Source organism: Lissotriton vulgaris, chromosome 9 (assembly GCF_964263255.1).
Source record: "Lissotriton vulgaris chromosome 9, aLisVul1.2, whole genome shotgun sequence".
Lineage (NCBI taxonomy): Eukaryota > Metazoa > Chordata > Amphibia > Caudata > Salamandridae > Lissotriton > Lissotriton vulgaris.
In genome coordinates, this window is record NC_141697.1 from 836,248,279 (window position 1) to 836,270,138 (window position 21,860).

Here is a 21,860-nt window from a genome sequence, read left to right on the forward strand (position 1 = left end):
CATTGGAGAAGTTGTAATGCTACAGATGGAGCCAATAGGTAAAGGAGGAATAGCCGTCATAATAAGAAACCTCAGTAGGTATAGGCCGGTAATGTTTAGCGGGGAGACTGAGATGAGATGTTGAGTAATAGAGCGTCCCCTAATATTCTGAATTCACTTTGCGGCAGAGGCGGTGTTCATGCCCCGTATATTTGAAATGCCAGACGGTAACAGCGTCTGGCGAGTGTAATGCACCAGCATGACACAATCTAACTGCTTGCCAATAAATGTGAACTACAAGTACGGGCAATAAAAATCTTAGACAATAGTGTCACCAAACCTTGAGTTTTAATTAGCGAAACCCTGTTCGTTTAAATTTCAAATTACAAATGTTATTAGTGTATGGAGCATAAATGGGTAAATAGGTTGTGAATCCATTGGATATGCAGGAAGGTCATAGGCGGACAAGCACATGGTAGGCAGAGACATTTGAGGTCCTTATGCATAAATTGCAGTAGAAATAAGCAAAGATATATGTCCTAATTCACAGATTAACACCCAGAATAATTGAATAATCCTGAAGCATTAGGAAGGGTGGTGGAATCTACCTGATACCTACCATTGAGGGAGTAGGATTACACCTGAGGACCGGAGAGCCTTTTTGAACTAAATAAAAATAAAATCATTCGGGCAACATTGGGAGTAAGTATTCAAACCGATTGTCTTTCTGTTAACACCAGGCAATTACATTATATGAACACCAGCATGAAAGGAACTATGCAAGCTGCTAATATTAACAGTTTATGAAAAGTCCCACATTTTACTTTAGTTTTTACTTTAGTAAATCTGAGAGTGCACACCTGCTCCTCGATAGAAAGAGGGAATTAGATAATAGAGGAATTTGTAGTGATTATACACATATTCTTTCCTTCTAGAAGCATAGAAGGCTGTTAAGCAGAACGTTGCCTCCCTAGATTCTTCGTAGGGACGTTACAGAGTTTTTCTTAAGGTATGAATCAAGAAGAGCTGGAGGCATTTAGATTAAAACTTGAGTGAAAATGTCAGTATGAATGAGAGTGATCAATATCATTAAAAAGGAATATGATCACGCATAAAGTTTATCGATAACACAAATAGAGACACAAATGTAGGGGTATGCATTAATGAGGATTCAGAAAACCGCTGGGGTCATGGGAAAGCAGGACTACAAACAGTAATATGGGGCATTTGGCCTGGACAATGTAAATAAAGCATGAGAAATTATAAATTGATGTAATATTGATGTTACACATGTGACTATGTATTAGTGACTATGTATTTTTAATTTTTATTTACAGAGTATTGTGTGTTTTTTAAAATTGTTTTGAGGAAGGTGGTTCATAAAAAGCAGGATCCACCGAAACGTGTAGACAAATAAGAAAAATCCCTTCTGGGTTTTGTATTGGACATGCATACAAGAATGTGTTTTTAACAACAACAAAAATTGTGGGATTTTAAATGTATATTGGAGATTGTTTTTGATTTAAATGGTGATTGTGTTACATCATTGTAGGACTGTGCAAGAAAGATTACTTCTACATTGATTGTTTTTTATGCATTAAGGATAAAATGTATATATGTTTTTAGTAAAGAAGAATGTAAACACAATTAACATTGTCAGGTTAAATTTTGCAAGCACATAGTGCTTTTGTGGTTCTACTTTCGACTGGGCGGGTAGCAAAAAGGTTCTAAAGTGTGAATGTTATATTTGCTGAATATATGCACACTTAATAATAGCGATTGTGAGGAAGATAGCTCATTTCATAGTCTTGAGCATTACAAGAATTACGCCAAGGGAACATTTTTGTTTCCTTACTAAAAATTAAAGCAGCCCCTCAAAGCAAAAAGGCCTGATAAAATTTCTAAAGGAGCCCTGTCTCCTCTGTTCTCGCTTCAAAGTCAAGGTCTGATCCGTCTCTCTCCAGATATGTTTGCAATACACTTTAAAAAAAAATGCCTCCTTCTGAAAAGGAACCCACAGGCCTCCATTGCTCTCATGCACTTACAAACACACACATGGTGTGTACCACACAAGCCAAGTACACTTCAGATGTTAGCACTAGCATCCAGGTTAGCGCATAGAAGTTGAATTTTACACAATTGAGCCAATTGGCCTCCGCTTTAGAAACACAGGTAAAAGGGTCACACTACAGATTCACAAAACATGGTATGATAGTGTCACTGCTTTACCTGTGAAACCCTTGACTTGTACAGTAGTCTACTTCAGCCAAATGAGGGAACTATGGTTGCACCCCTACAGGTCACAATACAGATCCAGAACCTTATGCAAAACCAGAGACCGGCCTAGGCCTCTGGGCACACAATAGAATAGTGTGAGGCTTAGGCCAAAATCAAACACCAGGATACCAGATACTCCTAATTGGGTACTTAGGGCCAGGGAACACAATCATACACGGATCACTGACAGAATATCGAAATCACAAATATCGACCTACAAGAATATCGAGTCAACAATATCGAAGGCAAAAATATCGACATCCTATCTACAACATGGTAAGTACAAAAATATCGAAAATTTAATATCGATGTAAAAAATATCGATGTTAAAAATATCGATATTTTTTTAAATATATATAAATGTAAAATTAAGTATATAACACTAATAAATAAATTATACATATTTAAAAGTATCTAAAAATGTTTAAAATTAAATAATTAATACATATATATTACTAATACATTAATTAAATATATACACTAAATATATAATATATAAATACAGAACAATAAGTATTAATACTTATTTTACTAATTTATAAATTAATAAAATATATTCTAATTTACTAATTAACATTTACAAACATAAAACAATAACATAAATAAAATGTAAGTAATAAAAAATGAAAAAATTTTTTTTTACAATTAATTATATAAAACATTGGATAACATAAGGGTAAAAATTACTATTCCTACTCCAGAGAGTGCAACAGTAGTCAAAACTGACCCTGATCCCTAAAAATACCCCTTTACCCAAAAACTGAAAACTGACCCTGAAGCCTAAAAATACCTTTACCCAAAAACTGAAAACTGACCCTGAACCCTAAAAATACCCCTTTACCCAAAAACTGAAAACTGACCCTGAACCCTAAAAATACGCCTTTAACCAAAAACTGAAAACTGACCCTGAAGCCTAAAAATACCCCTTTACCCAAAAACTGAAAACTGACCCTGAAGCCTAAAAATACCCCTTTACCCAAAAACTGAAAACTGACCCTGAACCCTAAAAATACCCCTTTACCCAAAAACTGAAAACTGACCCTGAAGCCTAAAAATACGCCTTTACCCAAAAACTGAAAACTGACCCTGAAGCCTAAAAATACCCCTTTACCCAAAAACTGAAAACTGACCCTGAAGCCTAAAAATACCCCTTTACCCAAAAACTGAAAACTGACCCTGAACCCTAAAAATACCCCTTTACCCAAAAACTGAAAACTGACCCTGAAGCCTAAAAATACCCCTTTACCCAAAAACTGAAAACTGACCCTGAACCCTAAAAATACCCCTTTACCCAAAAACTGAAAACTGACCCTGAAGCCTAAAAATACCCCTTTACCCAAAAACTGAAAACTGACCCTGAACCCTAAAAATACCCCTTTACCCAAAAACTGAAAACTGACCCTGAACCCTAAAAATACCCCATTACCCAAAAACTGAAAACTGACTCTGAACCATAAATATACCCCTTTACCCAAAAACTGAAAACTGACCCTAACACTAAAAGTACTCCTTTACCCAAAATTAATTAATATTACAATTATATTACTTCCCACCCTATTCCCCTATAAACCCACAACCCGCTCCAGTAGTAAAACATATAATTTACTTAAAAATATACATAAATTATCAATTAATTAATCAATTAATGAATTAAAATAATTAATTGACAACAATATTTAATTATAAAATAATTAATCTTTTAAAAATAATTATTTAATTAAAAATAAATTACTTCCCACCCTATTCCCCTATAAACCCACAACCCGCTCCAGTAGTAAAACATATAATTTACTTAAAAATATACATAAATTATCAATTAATTAATCAATTAATCAATTAAAATAATTAATTGACAATTAATATTTAATTGTAAAATAATTAATCTTTTTAAAAAAATTATTTAATTAAAAATAAATTACTTCCCACCCTATTCCCCTATAAACCCACAACCCGCTCCAGTAGTAAAACATATAATTTACTTAAAAATATACATAAATTATCAATTAATTAATCAATTAATCAATTAAAATAATTCATTGGCAATTAATATTTCATTGAAAAATAAATTAATCATTAAAAAATAATTATTTAATTACAAATAAATTACTTCCCACCCTATTCCCCTAAAAACCCACAACCCGCTCTGGTAGTAAAACATATAATTTACTTTTATATTTCTTTAAGTTATAAAAACATATTAAACACATATTATAACAATTACTTTAAATACTTAACTAAAATTTCTAACACATATTAGTAAATCGAAATTACTTACATCGATATATGTGCTATCGATATTAGTGATTTCGATATTACTTACATCGATATATATGCTATCGATATAAGTAAATTCGATATTACTTACCTTAGGGTCGATATTCTGGCCATCGATATTCTGGCCATCGATATTCTGTCCTATCGATATTTGCAACTCGATATTAGTGTGGTCGAAATTACTGTAATCGATATTTTGACTGTTTACCTCATACACCATCCTTTGTACCACAGTTTTGATATTTTACTGCATTAGTTTACTGTAGGGAGATGCAAATGCACTTTTGCGACAAAAGGGCTTGGGGAGAGGATGTAGCCTTACGGCTAGAGCTGTCGGCCTCGAAGTTGTGGAACTGGGTAGGAGTTTTGGCAACAACGCTCAACATCCTGTAATTCTGGTCAAATCACTTAATCTCCCCGTGCCTAAAAAATGTGTCCCATCTGTAACGAAACTGGTGCTCATGTAAAGCGCTCGGATACCTGATATCCTTGGATCTAAATTGCGCTATATAAAGCTCTCAACACGAAAAAAATTGCATCACAGGAGATACATGTGCTCTTAAGCCTAGAAGTCTGCCACCTTCCCATACTGAGGGTGGAGTTTACACCGGACAGCAAATCTTCCTGGGAGGCGGCATAGGATGACATTAACTTGAGACCCTGATAGAAACAAGAATATGGCTGAGGAGCTCAAACAAAGGCTGTCTCCAAAATAGATTTGATCCCCAAGCAATTTTATAATAGCCACAGTTAAGCAAAGTGTTCGATTTCAAAGGTAACATGCACTTTCTTATATTTTTAATCGGCAAACTGCAGCTTTTTCGTAACTTTGACGGGGGGAAAGATTGAGTGTCTTGTCCAGCCCTGCACAAGACAAATGCTTATAGTTACTGTATTACGTTTTGAGGAAGGAAAAAATCACCGGAGGAGGAACTTGAACATATAAGACAGAGACCACATAGAGACATTATAGAGGAGAACATGGGATTTGGGCGAGTGCGATATGAAGAGGGTTAAAACGTCTGAAGTGTATCTAATTGGATGAGAGCACAAAGGAAATAGAAATATTAGAGCAAGTAGGGAGAGGAAGGACTCAAGCAGGGAGAGAGTACCAGGAATGGAATGAGAAATATTTAAGGATATTCAAATGAGGAGTTTTGGGGTGATATTTTAAGAAGAAGTCTGCCATCTAACATTTGTAAACACCCAAGAGGCAGATTTGAGTTTTAAGAATGAAATGTATTGGCTAACGGAACTGCTTATTGAGGTACTAATTACGAGTAGCATGGTCCAGGGAGTTCAGATAAACTCAACCAAAATTACCATTTCTGGCAAGTTATTTCTCCCCTGTACCACTCTATTCTGAGTTAAAATTTGGAATCAGACGGGTGGTATCTCCCTATGGATAACATTCCACTTGAATTGACCCAACAGGGGATTTTTAAGTGAGAGAGAGAAAAAATCCGAGAGTGAGAATGTCAATAAAGGTTACAAAATATTATCAGTTTAAATATATGGAGTCTTCCTCTATGAAATGGTGAGAGCTGTGAATTGGGTAAAAACAAATCTCAAGAATGTAAAAACCCGGACTGGATTTAGAAAGAGGTAGGATGACCGAGGAAAGGGGTAAATAGATATCATTGCCTTCCCTCAAAGATTCATGATTGTCAGTATAGTCTGCCAGGGGCTGATTTCCAAACACTCACTGTGAAAGGAAGATAAGCCTGCATCAATCAGAGAAGTAAAGGTTGGGACTTCAACAGGTACATCCAATTTAGTAATAACACCCTCTATATGGTTTAATAACTCAATACGCTGTCTCAACTGGGCCTCAAATCGTTCTTTCAATGTAATCCTTGTTGCGGCGGACCAGGTTTCATTCAGAAGTGAAGAGTCCATGGTGATGTCTATCTGCTGCATTTCCATGTTCAGAGCAATATTGCCCCTCCGTGCAGGGCTGTGCATAGTACCGGTGGTGAGAGCTGAAGCGATTCCAAGGATAAACCGCTTTCTGCCATTGCGATTTGTTTGGATATTGCACCCACAACCCACTCCAAAGAGGAACCTAGGGCTTGAGAATGAAATTAGACTTGACAAAGCTGCCAATTTTACGCTTACCCATGACTACAAGAGGGACAAAACCTATAGGCAGACGTTTGTGTTGTCTCTGCTACCACCTGTTGGTTGTGCGCTAAGAAAGCGATTGTGTTGCCCATTTTACCCTAAAGTTGGCCCAAAGGGATTGACATCAGCAAGAGAAAGTGTTTTATGGTTATCCCCATTCAGATGATACCCCCACTAACTTTCAGCTGAATCGTTATGTCGAGGCCTATTTACAGATGAATGCATTTCAAGATGTTCTAAAGTCGAAACATTGGTGAGTGTTTGAGATGTTATAAAACAAATCAAGAAAAGTATTGAATTCTAAGTCAGAGGTCAGAATGGTACAGCATGCCTCCATCACTCTATTTGCAATGTGCATGCAATGTGAACCTTTTGCCTAAATGGGACAAGGGTCATAGCGCCACAATGTGAATGCCATATAGGGGAATGTATGTCAGGGTTTGGGGACTCCTGGGACTATAAAAAACAGTCAGAGCATATGTGCATCCTCTAGCAGCTCTTTAGTGCATTGGAAATTTAGACTTTGCGTTCACAAAGTCACTTGCACTTGTGCATCAGGACCTTGGTGAGTACATACTAAAAAAGTGTTTAGGGCCAAACCGTGGCCCCAACATGTGTTAACACTGTCTGGTTTTCCTTGTGTATCATATTATCAACTTTTCTGTGAATTTAAGTCCTATTCTACTTGAAGTTCTAGCAATGGCTGGACATTGAGTTTATTGAATTTAGCATACTGTATCTATCACCATTTGGAGAGACCCTTGAGTTTGCTACCCCAGGAGACAAGTGCCCAAATATCATAACCTAGCTGTATAATGCTGATGTGTTGGTGGTCTTGGAACTCAAGTGATAAAACAATACCTGAAAGAAATCGAAAATGCTGTGTTAACCATCCATTTAACTTTTTTATATTTAGGGACTTTATCATGCAAAATAATTCAGCACTGTAAATGATGGGGAATAATTCACAGTTAGGCCTTTTTTCTGTGAAATAAACGCTTTGCAACCACTGGCAAACATTAAGTATGAAGACTGAACATGTAAGGTATAGATGATACATACCAGGTGGCTATTGCGGACTATGGCTATCTGGTGACATCATTAATAATGAGCTGAAAGACCTAGTAGTTTGTTAATCGCATCAAAACTGCTAGGTGGCAATACTGGATCATACTACACATGGTGCTCATGTATTGTCTTTATTTTAATGTTTATTTTGCGGTAGTTTGTTGGAAAAAAAGTTGTTTTCGAAAAGGTGCATCCAACAATGGGCACTGACTTGACTTGGAATGTTTAGATTTGGTCACCTTTCTTGAATACATAGTTGATAAAAACATAGATCAGTGCTGGGGGGGTCAGTGAATTTATGATATTCCGTTGCAGCAGGTTTTAGCATATACTTAGGGATTTACCTTATTGCCACATAATTTGCAAAAAATTGCAGATTTCATAAAATTAAATTTTTGCTCTGATTGATAAAAATTAATACTGCCAGAGAGTATGCTGCATAGTTTGCATTTTGTGCTGTATAATTGAGGAGATGACCTTGATGCATAGTTTGGTCCTCCATGCCACATAAACCTATTAGACCTGACCGTGTTAAAAAAAAAAACTCTGTAAAGTAGTTTGGTGCTGTTCTTATGATAATGAAGTCTGTATTTCATAGCTGACCATGAAATATTTCCATAGTGATATATGGATTTTCATACCACTGCATTTTGTGCTATATATATATATATATATATATATATATATATATATATATATATATATATATATATCCTCTGATGTTTCTATTTTAACAGTCCTGTTTTGACTGCTCTGATTTAGCCCTGGTTGCCTCTCTTAATTATCATATCTGAATGCCCCGATTCTTCTTTATTTTTTCAGATGGAAAACTTCATCCAGTATCTGAATGAGGCCACAATCAACTCCCAGATCTTTCCTCATGTGGTTCATGGGTTCCTGGACACCAACCCAGCTATCCGCGAGCAGACTGTGAAGGTAAGTTTTACATTCTTGCTTTACTGCAAAAAAACATGCTGCCCGGTACCAGTTACCAAATCGGTTTCCTATTTCACATGCTAAAACTAGGGAATCAAAGGTAAAAGGAGCCATTTCGTCCATATACTTTCTTTAGCATCCCAAGTAACCTTTTACATTTAGGTTATATGTTACTATGTTGTTGTAGGCCCCTGGAATTCTGCAACACTAGTGGGACCATATTTTGTGTCAAGATTGGCTTAGGCATATGTTACAGGTAAAGCACATGGTACACCCCGGGAAAGCAAATTTTGTGGCACATTCTGTGTATTATTTTTTAACTTGTTATGTGTTAACATGTACAGATAAGCCATTGATCCAAATAATCTGGAAAAGGAATAGGTTGCTTAAGAAAGTAAATGATACGCATTCTGGAGAACCTCCACAAAATGACATCCATCAGCAATTTAACATTTTGTCTGGCATATTAGAACAGAACCACCATTTTATTTCCTCTGTTCTACTTCAGCGGACTAGATGCTGAGAATATATGTGGATGCTAGTTCTTGATTGCCAGAGGGAAAGGGTGACTCTTTAAAGTAGCTCCAATGCCACCATGTACAGAAGAATGTATGTGAAAAATATCAGTCACCTCCTTAAGAGGATGCCAAGTAGAATGAAAATCACACAAAGGGTATATCTTGATGCTCTTGGTTGAAGATGAAGATTTATAATGAAGAGCTTAGCAAGGCATCTAACTCCTCCTATCATCAAGAAGTTGAAAACCGCTTCATCTAGAAGTAGAATATAGTAGAAGTTCAAACTGCTAAAACCAAAAATCAGGGATAAAGTAGTGGCAAGTTGGCGAAAAATGCAAACAAAAGTAAGAAAACTATCCAATGTGATGCATTCTTCATTTGAAAAGGCCTCAGTTTATGATTTCACCAGGAATTTACATCTTGGGAAAAAACTCTACTTTATTTTGGATTGGGAAACTCGGATAACATCCTATGGATAGACCACCATCTTGGGAAGGGCAGCTTATAAAGCTGGTCTTCACTCTTTACTGAAAATCATGGCATTCGTTTGATTCTTCGAAGAATCAAAAGTTTGACCTCCTTTGCCCAGTGCTGAATAACAGAGTCCTATTGCTGCCACTCATGCCTAGTGCTCTAGATAGCTTGCCGGAACACTTCTCTGGGTGATTGTGAGCTTTGAGACACCAGAGGGGTCCAGGCAGCTTACATGATCATTAACACAGTGAGTGTTTAATCTAACCACTTGCTGCCCTGAAGCATACTGGACTTTCCTTCCTCTCATAAACGTGTATAGTCTGTTCAGTTCTCAGAACTGAAATGAAAACTTCTTGGTGTAAAATTGTTTGGGTTACACTCAACAAACAATAAACCTAAATGTACACACTTGTTTGAATAACAGGCATGATTCTCTTTTTTTTCTGTGAGTTCCAGGTCTGTTTTCAGGTTAACCATTTTTATTACACCTCCTTCCTTTAGCAAATAACTGATCACAACAGTACTTAAAATTGAGTATTATGTTTGGTGCCACTAGATGTTGCTTTTAGATTCAAGATATTTGCTCTTTAAAAGAGATGCAACATGTTTGGAATTCCATTAAACCTTTTAAAGCAATTGCTTTTTAGGTTTAGGCCAACCAAACAGCGCATTTGTTTGGTTGTAAAAGCATGCTGTGGCCTGCTGAAAGCTGACATAGGAATGCATTTCACCCATTGCTTACCATTGGCTTTGTGTTTAGTCATCCACATTTTCTTGTGTTCTATTCAGTGGCTTTGTTTTAGCCAATCCAGCAAACCTTTGTCCCTCCTCTGGAGCATAGCTTGTTCTACCACCTTTTGGTTAGCTCCGTGTACTCTTCCATGAGCGCTCCCTTCTTTAGAACTTATGTTTTCTTGATGTTAAGCAGTTCATGAGTGCATTTGTTTTCTAGCCATCTCACTTGTACGCTTCTCTTCTCTCTATATGATCTATGTCGCTAGTGAGAACTGTGGACTTCTGTGCACCCCCCCCCCCCCCCACACTCTTCCTGCAGCACTCCATGTTGCAGACTTGTTTGTGCCCACACTCAAGATTAATGAGCTGAGGATGCTGTGCAGGGATAGATTTATTTTTCCAGGATTCACTGTCACTAATAAGGATCTCTAGGAAGCCCTCAGAGCCTGAGAGGAAGCAGGAAAGCTCAGGCTCAGCTGAAGGAGGCAATCACCCCTGAGAATAGGATGAGGATAATGTCATTGAAACAGAGGGGGGCCAGGAAAGTGTGGTCCCCACACGTTGTTTAAGAAAAATATGCGTGCCTGGGAGTGAAAGGAGCTCCTTTTCTGAAAGGAGACCTAAGGATTTGGGAGCCCAGCTCAGCCCCCTGGAGATTCAGGAGAGAAAGCTGGCCCTGAAAGAAAGGAGACCGGCCCTGGAGGAGAAGAGCACAAAAAACACAGTTGAAGGACAGAATGCAGAACAATGTCTTACATTCACCCCAGTACAAAGATCTGGGCCTAAATCCATCGTTTTTTTGCTCTCCACACCACCCTAGGTCAGACACTGGCTATATGCAAATCAGCCTTGACCCTGTGCCTCATGGGAACAGTCCAGCCCGAACTACCAAGCCATGTCTTTCCTAGACCGGAATCAAGCAAACACGGACCGGTTTCTGGCTATCAGCCTGCAAAAAACACAGTTGATGGAAAGAATGCAGAACAATGTCTTACATTCACCCCAGTACAAAGATCTGGGCCTAAATCCATCGTTTTTTTTGCACTCCACACCACCCTAGGTCAGACACTGGCTATATGCAAATCAGCCTTGACCCTGTGCCTCATGGGAACAGTCCAGCCCGAACTACCAAGCCATGTCTTTCCTAGACCGGAATCAAGCACCCAAGGACCGGTTTCTGGCTATCAGCCTTCTTCAGCCTGGATAGCTTGACTCCAGTGATGTGGAGAGCCTGGGACTCATGATGGATTTTGGCCCAGATCTTTGTACTGGGGTGAATGTAAGACATTGTTCTGCATTCTGTCCATCAACTGTGTTTTTTGCAATTTTCACCCCGAGTGTGCTGGGGATGCTCAGACGTGAGTCCCAGGCTCTCCACACCACTGGAGTCAAGCTATCCAGGCTGATGAAGGCTGATAGCCAGAAACCGGTCCTTGGATGCTTGATTCCGGTCTGGGAAAGACATGGCTCGGTAGTTCGGACTGGACTGTTCCCATGAGGCACAGGGTCAGAGCTGATTTGCATATAGCCAGTGTCTAACCCAGGGTGGTGTGGAGTGCAAAAAAACGATGGATTTAGGCCCAGATCCTTGTACTGGGGTGAATGTATGACATTGTTCCACATTCTGTCAATCTGTGTTTTTTGCAATTTTCACCCCGAGTGTGCTGGGGATGCTCAGACGTGAGTCCCAGGCTCTCCACACCACTGGAGTCAAGCTATCCAGGCTGATGAAGGCTGATAGCCAGAAACCGGTCCTTGGATGCTTGATTCCGGTCTGGGAAAGACATGGCTTGGTAGTTCGGACTGGACTGTTCCCATGAGGCACAGGGTCAGAGCTGATTTGCATATAGCCAGTGTTAGATTTGAAGGTACGCTTGCCGCAAGACCCCATAATATTTGGGAAAAAAGAATTAAAGACTCAAGGGGTCAATATGTCCCGTAGCTATGATCGGGAATACCTTGCTCAAAAGACCTCGGTAGCACACATGAAAGTGGCTTGGGAGAGCAGTCAACACTTCCCCTACGTGGATCGGTTACCCAGCTATAGTCTGAGGCGAGAAGTCCTGAAAATGCGAATTGGCATAAACCCAGGCTATGCAAATAACTGGGTTTGAAACCTAATGATAGGATGTAATGGGAAATGCACTTGCACTTTAGGAACCACCTGCGATATTTTACATATTTTATTAGATTGTACGAGATTTTTAGACTTTCGAAAGGAGTTTTTCATGTCCGATTTTTAAAAAATATAAGATTACGCACAGAATGCAAGCTGCCACTCTTTTGGTGGAAATTGAGAATTTAGATATAGCCTGTGCGTTGGGGAAATATATGAATAAAGTTAGGCTGTTCCTCAAATGCGCAGAAGAACATGTATAGTGTAGCCCTTATCTTTGAATAAAGGTAGAGATACTAAGGGACAATAGTAGTAAAAATTGCATTCTGAAGAAGGTATATATAGGAACATTTTTGCGATTGTAACAAATAAATATTATAATACTCCGTTTTAAAAGGAACAAGAGAAGTTAAATTTCATGTATCTTGAGGTGTAATTGTGGTTTTAATATTATTATGTTATGCTGCTGCTCTTTCTCTCGTTGAATATTGCCATGTTTTGCTGCTGTCCTTTCTCTCATCACGGAATGTGGAATGTACTTTTAAGGTTTTAACAAATCAAATAAAGTTTTGTTTGACTGACTGACTGACAGTGTCTAACCCAGGGTGGTGTGGAGTGCAAAAAAACGATGGATTTAGGCCCAGATCCTTGTACTGGGGTGAATGTATGACATTGTTCTACATTCTGTCCATCAACTGTGTTTTTTGCACCTTTCAGCTGTAGAGCATGTCCCAGCAGACACAAAGCCGGTGAGGTACCGGGTTTTTAGGAACCCGGTGGTGCCGGGGGAAAACACCCAAAGACCTCTGAGTTCTCCCTGTTCTGGACCACAGAAACACAGAGTCTTCTAGGTGAAGTCAAAGATCGAGTTTTATTGGCTGCAACCAAGTAACAAGCGTCCTAGAAGTACAACAGCACGGTTTGTAAGTTCTCAGGAGACTGTTCGTTTTTACAGAACCAGCCTTGTCCTTTTATACAAAAATAACAGCTGCAGGCAAGAATTCTTTAGTTTACAATACGGTCATATACATATTTCCAAAACACTAAAAAAGCAAAGTCATGATGACAAACCCATATTTTGTATGTCCAGTTTGTGATGGATTATCTAGCCAGGCCCAGAACTCCCATCAGATATCGATGAAACCCCAATAAAATCGGGCACCTCCTCATCGTAAAACCGGCCATAAACAAGAAACATGGACAGGTGTATGTGTGTGGATAACATGGTTTGTATGCAGTGAATGGTTTATGGCATGTTGTGCCTTGATGCCATCTTCCTCGGCTACTGGGCGAGGAACTGCCCAAACAGGTTTGGCTGGAGGCAGTGGAGTCAGCTCGGCCAGGTCATGGGGAAGTCAGCTAAGGTGGACGTGTCCTTTCAGATCAAACTCGGCCTCAATCAATTGACTATATGAGGGCAAGCTACAAGATGGATGCCTCTCACAAAATGGCGATTGAGGGTTCAAGACAGAAACTATGATTTAAGGGTGTTCTCGTCATTTAATCGTGACGCAAATGCACATTTGTAACGTCCTAATCATGGTATGATGATATTTTCTGACACGAGTGTTGGGTTTCTCAATATCACAAAGCAGGGTCCAAACTTTTCAGAACCACAGACCCTCCTTTTGCCCTTATATAGGCAATAACTCGCGCTAATCTGAGTCCAAATCTGTATTCATGAAATCACGGAGATGCTGCTGTAGCATCATCCTGTTGCTCAATTCGTCCCTTGACACAGGCTTCCTTACACATGATGTAGCACAGAGTTCACATAGTGCAGGAGCGCACTGCACACACAGGCAGAACAGAAACAGGATGGCTAAGACCATTCCAATGAATATCAGAATTTTCCATCCCCAGGCAGATACCAGTTCCCAGAACCACCCCAGCAAGGACCAGTCTCCTTTGTCCACGTGAATGGACTCCGAGATCTTGTGCAGTTTAGAGATGGCCTGGTATACTGTCGGAGCGTTATCAGGGATGAAAATGCAGCAACTGGATTGGATCACTCTACATACTCCACCACGGTCTGCTAGTATGACGTCTAGAGCAATCCTATTTTGAAGAGTCATAAGTCGGTCCGACTGGAGCTCAGCAGTCAAGTTACTAAGGGCACCGGCCGTTTCGGTCACGGCGGATTCAACTACCCTCGTCAATTGGCGAATGTTCCTGCTGTTCACCATAGGCCCCCAAAACGGCAGAAAACCCTTTGTGAAGTCTCCAAATTCTTGCTCCGCAGTGTCGTCTTTACTCACGACACCTCTAACTGTCCTTGTCCGATGGTAATCTGCCTCGGCCGTGTAGGTGGGTGGCAGCAGAAATGAGATAAAACATGTGCCCGAGAAGTCAGGGGGCAACCATGTATATGCTTTGTCGTGGCAGACGAAGTAAGTACCCTTAGCCGCTAAGAATGAAGGGGAGGTCTGAGATGAGAAAACGTAAGTCTCAGTACAGACACTGTTCCCTAGCTGAGCTCTAGTGTTCTTGCCATTTCCCTGCAGACATAGGTGACCTTGGTGGGGTACTATCCAGATTGGGGAGGATTTCTTTCCTTTCAGACTCTCAGCCAAGGAAATTCCATATTGTGTTACATTCCATCTGCTGTAAGGCATCAATTCATCTCTGGGAATCGTTTTGTACGTGTCGACATCTCTGCTCATATTTCTAATTCCCGCCACCAGTGCCTTGTTGCTTGAGTTTTTCCCGGGGACATACGGTTCGAGGGCAAACAGGAGCATTGCTCGAAATGCCCACAGAGAACCATGATAGCCAAAGGGCAGGACAAAATACGGTATACCCCTATCTGTGGTGTGTGGCATAAGTCCACATACCCAACAGTTCGTGGTGTTCATTACAGATTGGTGCTGGTGTAGGAGTTGGACAAAAGAATTATTTACAAATTCTAATCTTCTGGCAGACTCGTGTTCAGGCAGAGGGTGAAAAGAATGCGGGGAAACAGTAGGAGAAGGTGTGGGCTGAGCGTTATGTACAAAGGTAACTCGAAAAATGAACAGAGCATAGCCCACCAAAAACATAATTATGCTACACAACATTAAAATGCATATTACTAAAAATTGTTTTCTTGCCATCACAGTGCATGTCTTCTTTTCAAAGTTCGTAGATCTAGCAGGTCTCTCTACCCTTGAAAACTCCATCCTCTAGTTGCTGCCCGCGGTGGGAGATTGATTCTGCTAAAGAGTGCTTCTGTTCAGTCCAGGGTAATTCCCTTAGACCAACCAGAACCGTCGACCTAAACGTCTCCAGCTGCACTCCCTAGACTGTCAACCGCGACCCTAGCAGCAGAACCGGATGGCGGTTCGAAAATCAAAAATGAGCAAGTTCCCTGGGCGAGAGAGCTGCACAATCAAAAATAGTTCTTGGGGGAAGGAAAAATCTCATTAGTTTACTTTTATTAGTTCGTTTTTTCTTGGCCTCAAATTATACCGTTGTTTCCCAGGTATGGCGTGGTCTTCAAACAAGATTTCATGTTCTGTAGTGTCCAACTGCATTGACTGTGGCACAAATCCTTGCAGAATATGATCACTCTCCTTTTTTGTACCAGTTCCTTTCAAACGTGCATCACAGGAGGGCACGAAATGAGGTACGGATTCAGTTTCTGAGTCGGCGACACCCTCCTGGACCCACCGGTCATATGGAAGAGGCAGCGGGACCCGTTTACAATGGATCCCGTGGATCCAGTTCTTCTTTCCTTCCACCCGAACGGTTGATCTCGTGGAAAGAAGGACTAGGTATGGGCCAGTCCACCTGGGCTGTTCATTCTTCGTGCGCTGAAAATTCCGCACCAGTACCCAGGTGCCAGGTTCAATGGTGTGGCCTGGATCATCAGACGCTGGTGGAGAGGAACTGTGGACCTGTTGGTGTAAAACACGTAATTTAGTTGTCAATTCGTGCAAATAGTCAAGCAGTACAGGGTGCTCTATCTCGCTGAGTTTCTTGGGCCTTGGTACTCCCCATATATTAGCTGGGCGACCGAACACAATTTCGTGGGGGATAAGTCCTAGTTTAGAATGGACAGTCATTCTGGTAGATAGGAGTGCTAGAGGCAGCGCGTCAGGCCATTTAAGACCTGTGCTGGCCTTGATCTTGGCCAATTTCAATTTTAATGTGCCGTTGTAGCATTCTACTAATCCAGCTGATTGGGGGTGATTTGCAGCGTGGAACTTCTGGCGTATGCCTAGACACTCACACACTCGCTTCATCACTCGTCCCACGAATTCACTTCCATTATCACTCCAGACAATTCTAGACATACCAAACCTAGGGAAGAATTCTTTGACAAGGGCTTTGGCTGTGGACAAGGCAGTATTGTCCTTAAGGGGGTACGCTTCCACCCACCTGGAGAAGGCGCAAACGACAACAAGCACGTATTTCAGATTGTTGCACCTCTCCATGTGGATGAAATCGAGCTGCAAAACCTCGAACGGATACGTTGGAGGCGCAAAATGACCAGTTGGAGTTGGAGTTCCCCTACCGGGATTGTACTTCAAACACACCATACAGTTCTTGACCAGGTTCTCTGCACATTTTGGGATGCCACTATTCTGCCATACTGGGGCCAACAACTTACAGATTCCTTTCGCACTGATGTGAGCCATCCCATGAGCCATTGTCACCACTGCAGGCACATATGCGTCTGGTAACAGCCATCTCTGATGCTCTGACAATTCGACCCAACAACCATTCGCATCCAATCTACCCTTGCTTTCCCTCCATTCATTCACCTCTTTCTCAGTGGCCTCGGACTGTATAGACTTCACACTTTCAATAGTGTCCTCACACATACCCACATCAGTGATCCATCTCGCAGGACCTACAACATACATTCGACTCATTGTGTTCCTTGCAGTCTCTTTCGTAACTTCATCCGCAAATGCATTCCCACGACCAACATCATCTTGAATCTTTCTGTGTTCACTGCATTTCACGATTGCAATTTGTAGTGGCAAGGTCAGTGACTCGAGAAGCTCGTTAACTAGCTGACCATGCTGGATCTTTGCACCATGCGACGTCAGGAACCGACGTTCACGCCACAATTGTCCAAAACTATGAGCCACGCCAAAGGCGTACTGGCTGTCTGTATATACATTCACTCGCTTTCCTCTTGACAACACACACGCTCTTGTAAGTGCAATTAACTCTGCTGCTTGTGCAGAATTGTGTGGGATACGTGCAGTTTCTACAATCGTGTGCAACGTCGTCACAGCATATGCTGGAGTCGTGTCACCATTTGGCAACTTGAAACATGAACCATCAACCCATAAAGCATCATTACATTCGGGAAGGGGAGTGTCCTGTAAGTCTACTCTCCCTTTTGTCTCTTCTTCTGTCCTAAAGCAGCAATCATGTGTTTCAACCTCAACTGTCTCTGCTGGAATGGGCAATAACGATTTACAAAAAGGGGGTGGTGATGAACAGAGTGTCTGAGTTAAACAGACCACTCTTACCCAGTCCAAAGATCAGGGCTTGATCCATCACCGTTATTTATCTCACTGCCCCATCCCAGCTCAGAACCTGGCTATATGCAAATCAGTCTGTCCCTGGCCCAGTGCATCATGGGAACAGGGCAGACTCTGTCCCTCACCACCCCTTGTTGTAAATATTTTTGTCCACCCTTTGCGTGGAAGGGTATTCTCAGATGTGAGACCCTTGCTCATTGCACCATCAGGATTCAAGCAAACCGGGCCGAAGACGGCTGTAATGCCAGAAACCGGTCCCTGGGAGCTTGTTTCCTTCCCAGTGTAAGAATTGGCTTTTGTAGTTTGGTTTGCCCTGTTCCCATCATGCACTGGGACAGGAACAGACTAATTTGCATACAGCCAGGTTCTGAAACTGGGATGGTGCAGTGAGCTAAAAAACGGTGTTGGATCTAGCCCTGATCTCTTGACTGGGTGAGAGCTTTCTGCTTAATTCAGAGACTCTGTCCCTCACCACCCCTTGTTGTAAATATTTTTGTCCACCCTAAGCGTGGAAGGGTATTCTCAGATGTGAGACCCTTGCTCATTGCACCATCAGGATTCAAGGAAACCGGGCCGAAGACGGCTGTAATGCCAGAAACCGGTCCCTGGGAGCTTGTTTCCTTCCCAGTGTAAGAATTGGCTTTTTTAGTTTGGTTTGCCCTGTTCCCATCATGCACTGGGACAGGAACAGACTAATTTGTATACAGCCAGGTTCTGAAACTGGGATGGTGCAGTGAGCTAAAAAACGGTGTTGGATCTAGCCCTGATCTCTTGACTGGGTGAGAGCTTTCTGCTTAATCCAGAGACTCTGTCCCTCACCACCCCTTGTTGTAAATATTTTTGTCCACCCTAAGCGTGGAAGGGTATTCTCAGATGTGAGACCCTTGCTCATTGCACCATCAGGATTCAAGCAAACCGGGCCGAAGACGGCTGTAATGCCAGAAACCGGTCCCTGGGAGCTTGTTTCCTTCCCAGTGTAAGAATTGGCTTTTGTAGTTTGGTTTGCCCTGTTCCCATCATGCACTGGGACAGGAACAGACTAATTTGCATACAGCCAGGTTCTGAAACTGGGATGGTGCAGTGAGCTAAAAAACGGTGTTGGATCTAGCCCTGATCTCTTGACTGGGTGAGAGCTTTCTGCTTAATTCAGAGACTCTGTCCCTCACCACCCCTTGTTGGGAATGGGCAATAACGTCGCTGGGTTGAGTGTATCGCACCTCTTTATGTGTATGTGACTAGCTAATAGTGTCAGCTCATAACTTGACAGTCGAGCACTAGTTAAATGCTGTGTCTTTGTTCTGTTTAGCAAAATGTCTACTGCATGTGGGACCATAACGATCAGAGTGTTATTCATTACTAATCCAGCAGACTGTCGAATACAGACAGCTGCTGCAGCAGTGGCCCTCAAGCAACTTGGTAATGCCTTGGCTACAGGATCTAAAGTCGCTGAAAAATACGCGCAGGGACGCTGTTTGTCCCCAAAACATTGTGTCAGGACTGATAATGCGCAACCTTCCTTCTCGTGGACATATAATGTAAAAGGCTTACTGTAGTCGGGGTTACCCAACACAGGAGCCGAACGCAATGCATCACGCAACTCATGAAAACTCTTCTGACAATCTTCAGACCAAAGCACAGGATTGGGTGTATCTTTACAGATTAGTGCCAGCAAAGGTTTTGCCAACAATGAGAAATTTGGTATCCATTGCATGCAATATGATGTAATGCCCAAGAAAGCACACACTTCTCTCTGTGTCCTTGGGACACTCAATTTCGCGATTGCCTGTATTCTCTCTGGGGTCAGTCTCCTTCCCTCCTTCGATAAGATGTGACCTAAGTAGGTCACTTCTTGTCGACAAAATTGCAATTTCGAAAGAGAGACTTTGTGCTTCATGTCACATAAATGACGCAACAACGACAATGTGGCTTCCTTGCAAATCTCTTTAGTATCTGCAGCGACCAGCAAATCGTCTACATACTGAATGAGAGTCGCACCATCAGGTAGAACAATCGTGTCAAGTTGTGATTTCAGAGCCTGACTGAATATAGATGGACTTTCACAGTAGCCCTGAGGAGCGCGTTTGAAGCGGAAGCTTCGTCCTCCTAAATTGAAGCCAAAAATATCTCTGCTCTCCTCGGCAATCGGGATGCTGAAGAAAGCATTCTTCAGGTCAATCACCGAGAACCAAGTGGCTGACACTGGGACCATAGTCAATAGGGCATTGATATCAGGAACAACTGGAAACTGTGGCACAACAATCTTATTCACTTCTCTAAGATCAATCACAAATCTGTACACAGGTGGCTGTGAGGGATCAGTACACTTTAAAACAGGCAAAATAGGACTGTTACAAATGTTACCAGTTGTTTCTTCAATGACATCTTTCTTTCACAATCAGATCGTAAACGATCGCTAACAACGCCTTTTCACATTCGCTGGAGATCTTGTATTGGGGAATACGTGGCAACCTAACATTGGCTTTCAATGTAATGACATATGGCGCTATCTCCAAAAGGCCCACATCATTGGAACCAGTGGCCCAAAGTATATCTGGAAGTTATGACAATTCTGTTGGAATATTGTCTCTTGACAAATACACTGGGGAAACCACTTTCTGACCTAGGGTAAGTTGTACTCCCGAAGGAGAACAGTACAAAGTCGCATATAGTCTCTTTAATAAATCCAAACCTAACAAATTTTCACCACAACCTGTTGTAAGAATGAGGGGTGCTTCCAATTCGCATGGCCCAACAGAAAGTGACATAGGACTAGAAATCGGGTTCCTAACCGGGGCGCCAGAAAAACCTACTGAAACATTCATTTCGCCAGACAAAGGTGCGCCAGGAAGTTTTGAGTGCATAATAGAACTTTTTGTAGCACCAGTATCCAGCAGAAAAGGTTCTGTCACACCTGATGTAATCACCTCAACATAAGGTCCATTCTGATCTACTGGAACTGAAACAACTCCCTCTCTTTGTCCATGGCTGTCCTAGCAATCATTACCCTCATTCTTGTTTTCTGCATAGTAATCATCAGCATAGTACTGGGCTGACCTAGAAGACGCATTATTTTGTTGATCAAAGCTGTTCATAGAATTTTGAGGCGGAAAAGAAGTAGTATTCTGGGGGAAATTTCCACGGCCCCTACCTCTAGGAGCCTGTTGAACACCTCTACCTCTTGCACCAGAAACACCATTCAAACGTCGTAATAAAGCTGGACAACTATTCTTAAAGTGACCCTCTTCCTTGCAATACACACACTGATTTGGACCATACGGTAAACGCTGTTGAGTACTCGTTTCTTTGTGAGTTTCTCGAAACTGTTGTTGCTGATAATCAGGCTGACTAGTAGTGCGAGGCGGATAGGCTTGCTGGAGAAGGACTTTAGTTTTCAAATCTTTAGTCTTTTTGTCTACCTTCTCTAGTTGGTCTTTGCGCCTATTTTCGTAGTACTGGGCTGTGGCTAAAATCTGTGCTGACGGGGAAACAGCCCAAGCACTCTCTGAATCTTTCAATTTATTACACAGTTCAGGAAGCAGATTATGCACAAACTTGTCTACAAACAATCTTTGGCCACCCTCGGTAGCCATATCCTGACCACTGTGGTCGACGAAAGTCTCTTCAAACCTTGTGAAAAAGTCAGACACATTCTCATCTTTCTTCTGCTTGCACGCAGACAACTTGTCCCAATTCACAAGTAATTCAGGCATTAAAGTTTTCATATATGTGATAATTCTACCAGGAAGTTCTGCTACCAAAGGCTCGGGTTTGGAACCACCAACTTGTCTAGCATCAGCAGCAGTAATATTAGCCCACGTGTCACCTAATTCTGGATCATGATCTGCATGACGAATCTTACTCCATAAGGGCTGTGGAACA

The 21,860-nt window shown here is 41.4% G+C and overlaps 1 protein-coding gene across 1 annotated transcript in view; it reads left to right on the forward strand.

The window, feature by feature from the left end:
- Positions 1-21,860, forward strand: part of SCYL1 (SCY1 like pseudokinase 1) — a 1,168,528-nt gene that overhangs the window by 512,795 nt on the left and 633,873 nt on the right. The window contains exon 9 of the mRNA XM_086938572.1: positions 8,545-8,658. Coding sequence (XP_086794698.1) covers positions 8,545-8,658 — 114 coding nt within the window. The remainder of the gene's footprint in view (positions 1-8,544; positions 8,659-21,860) is intronic.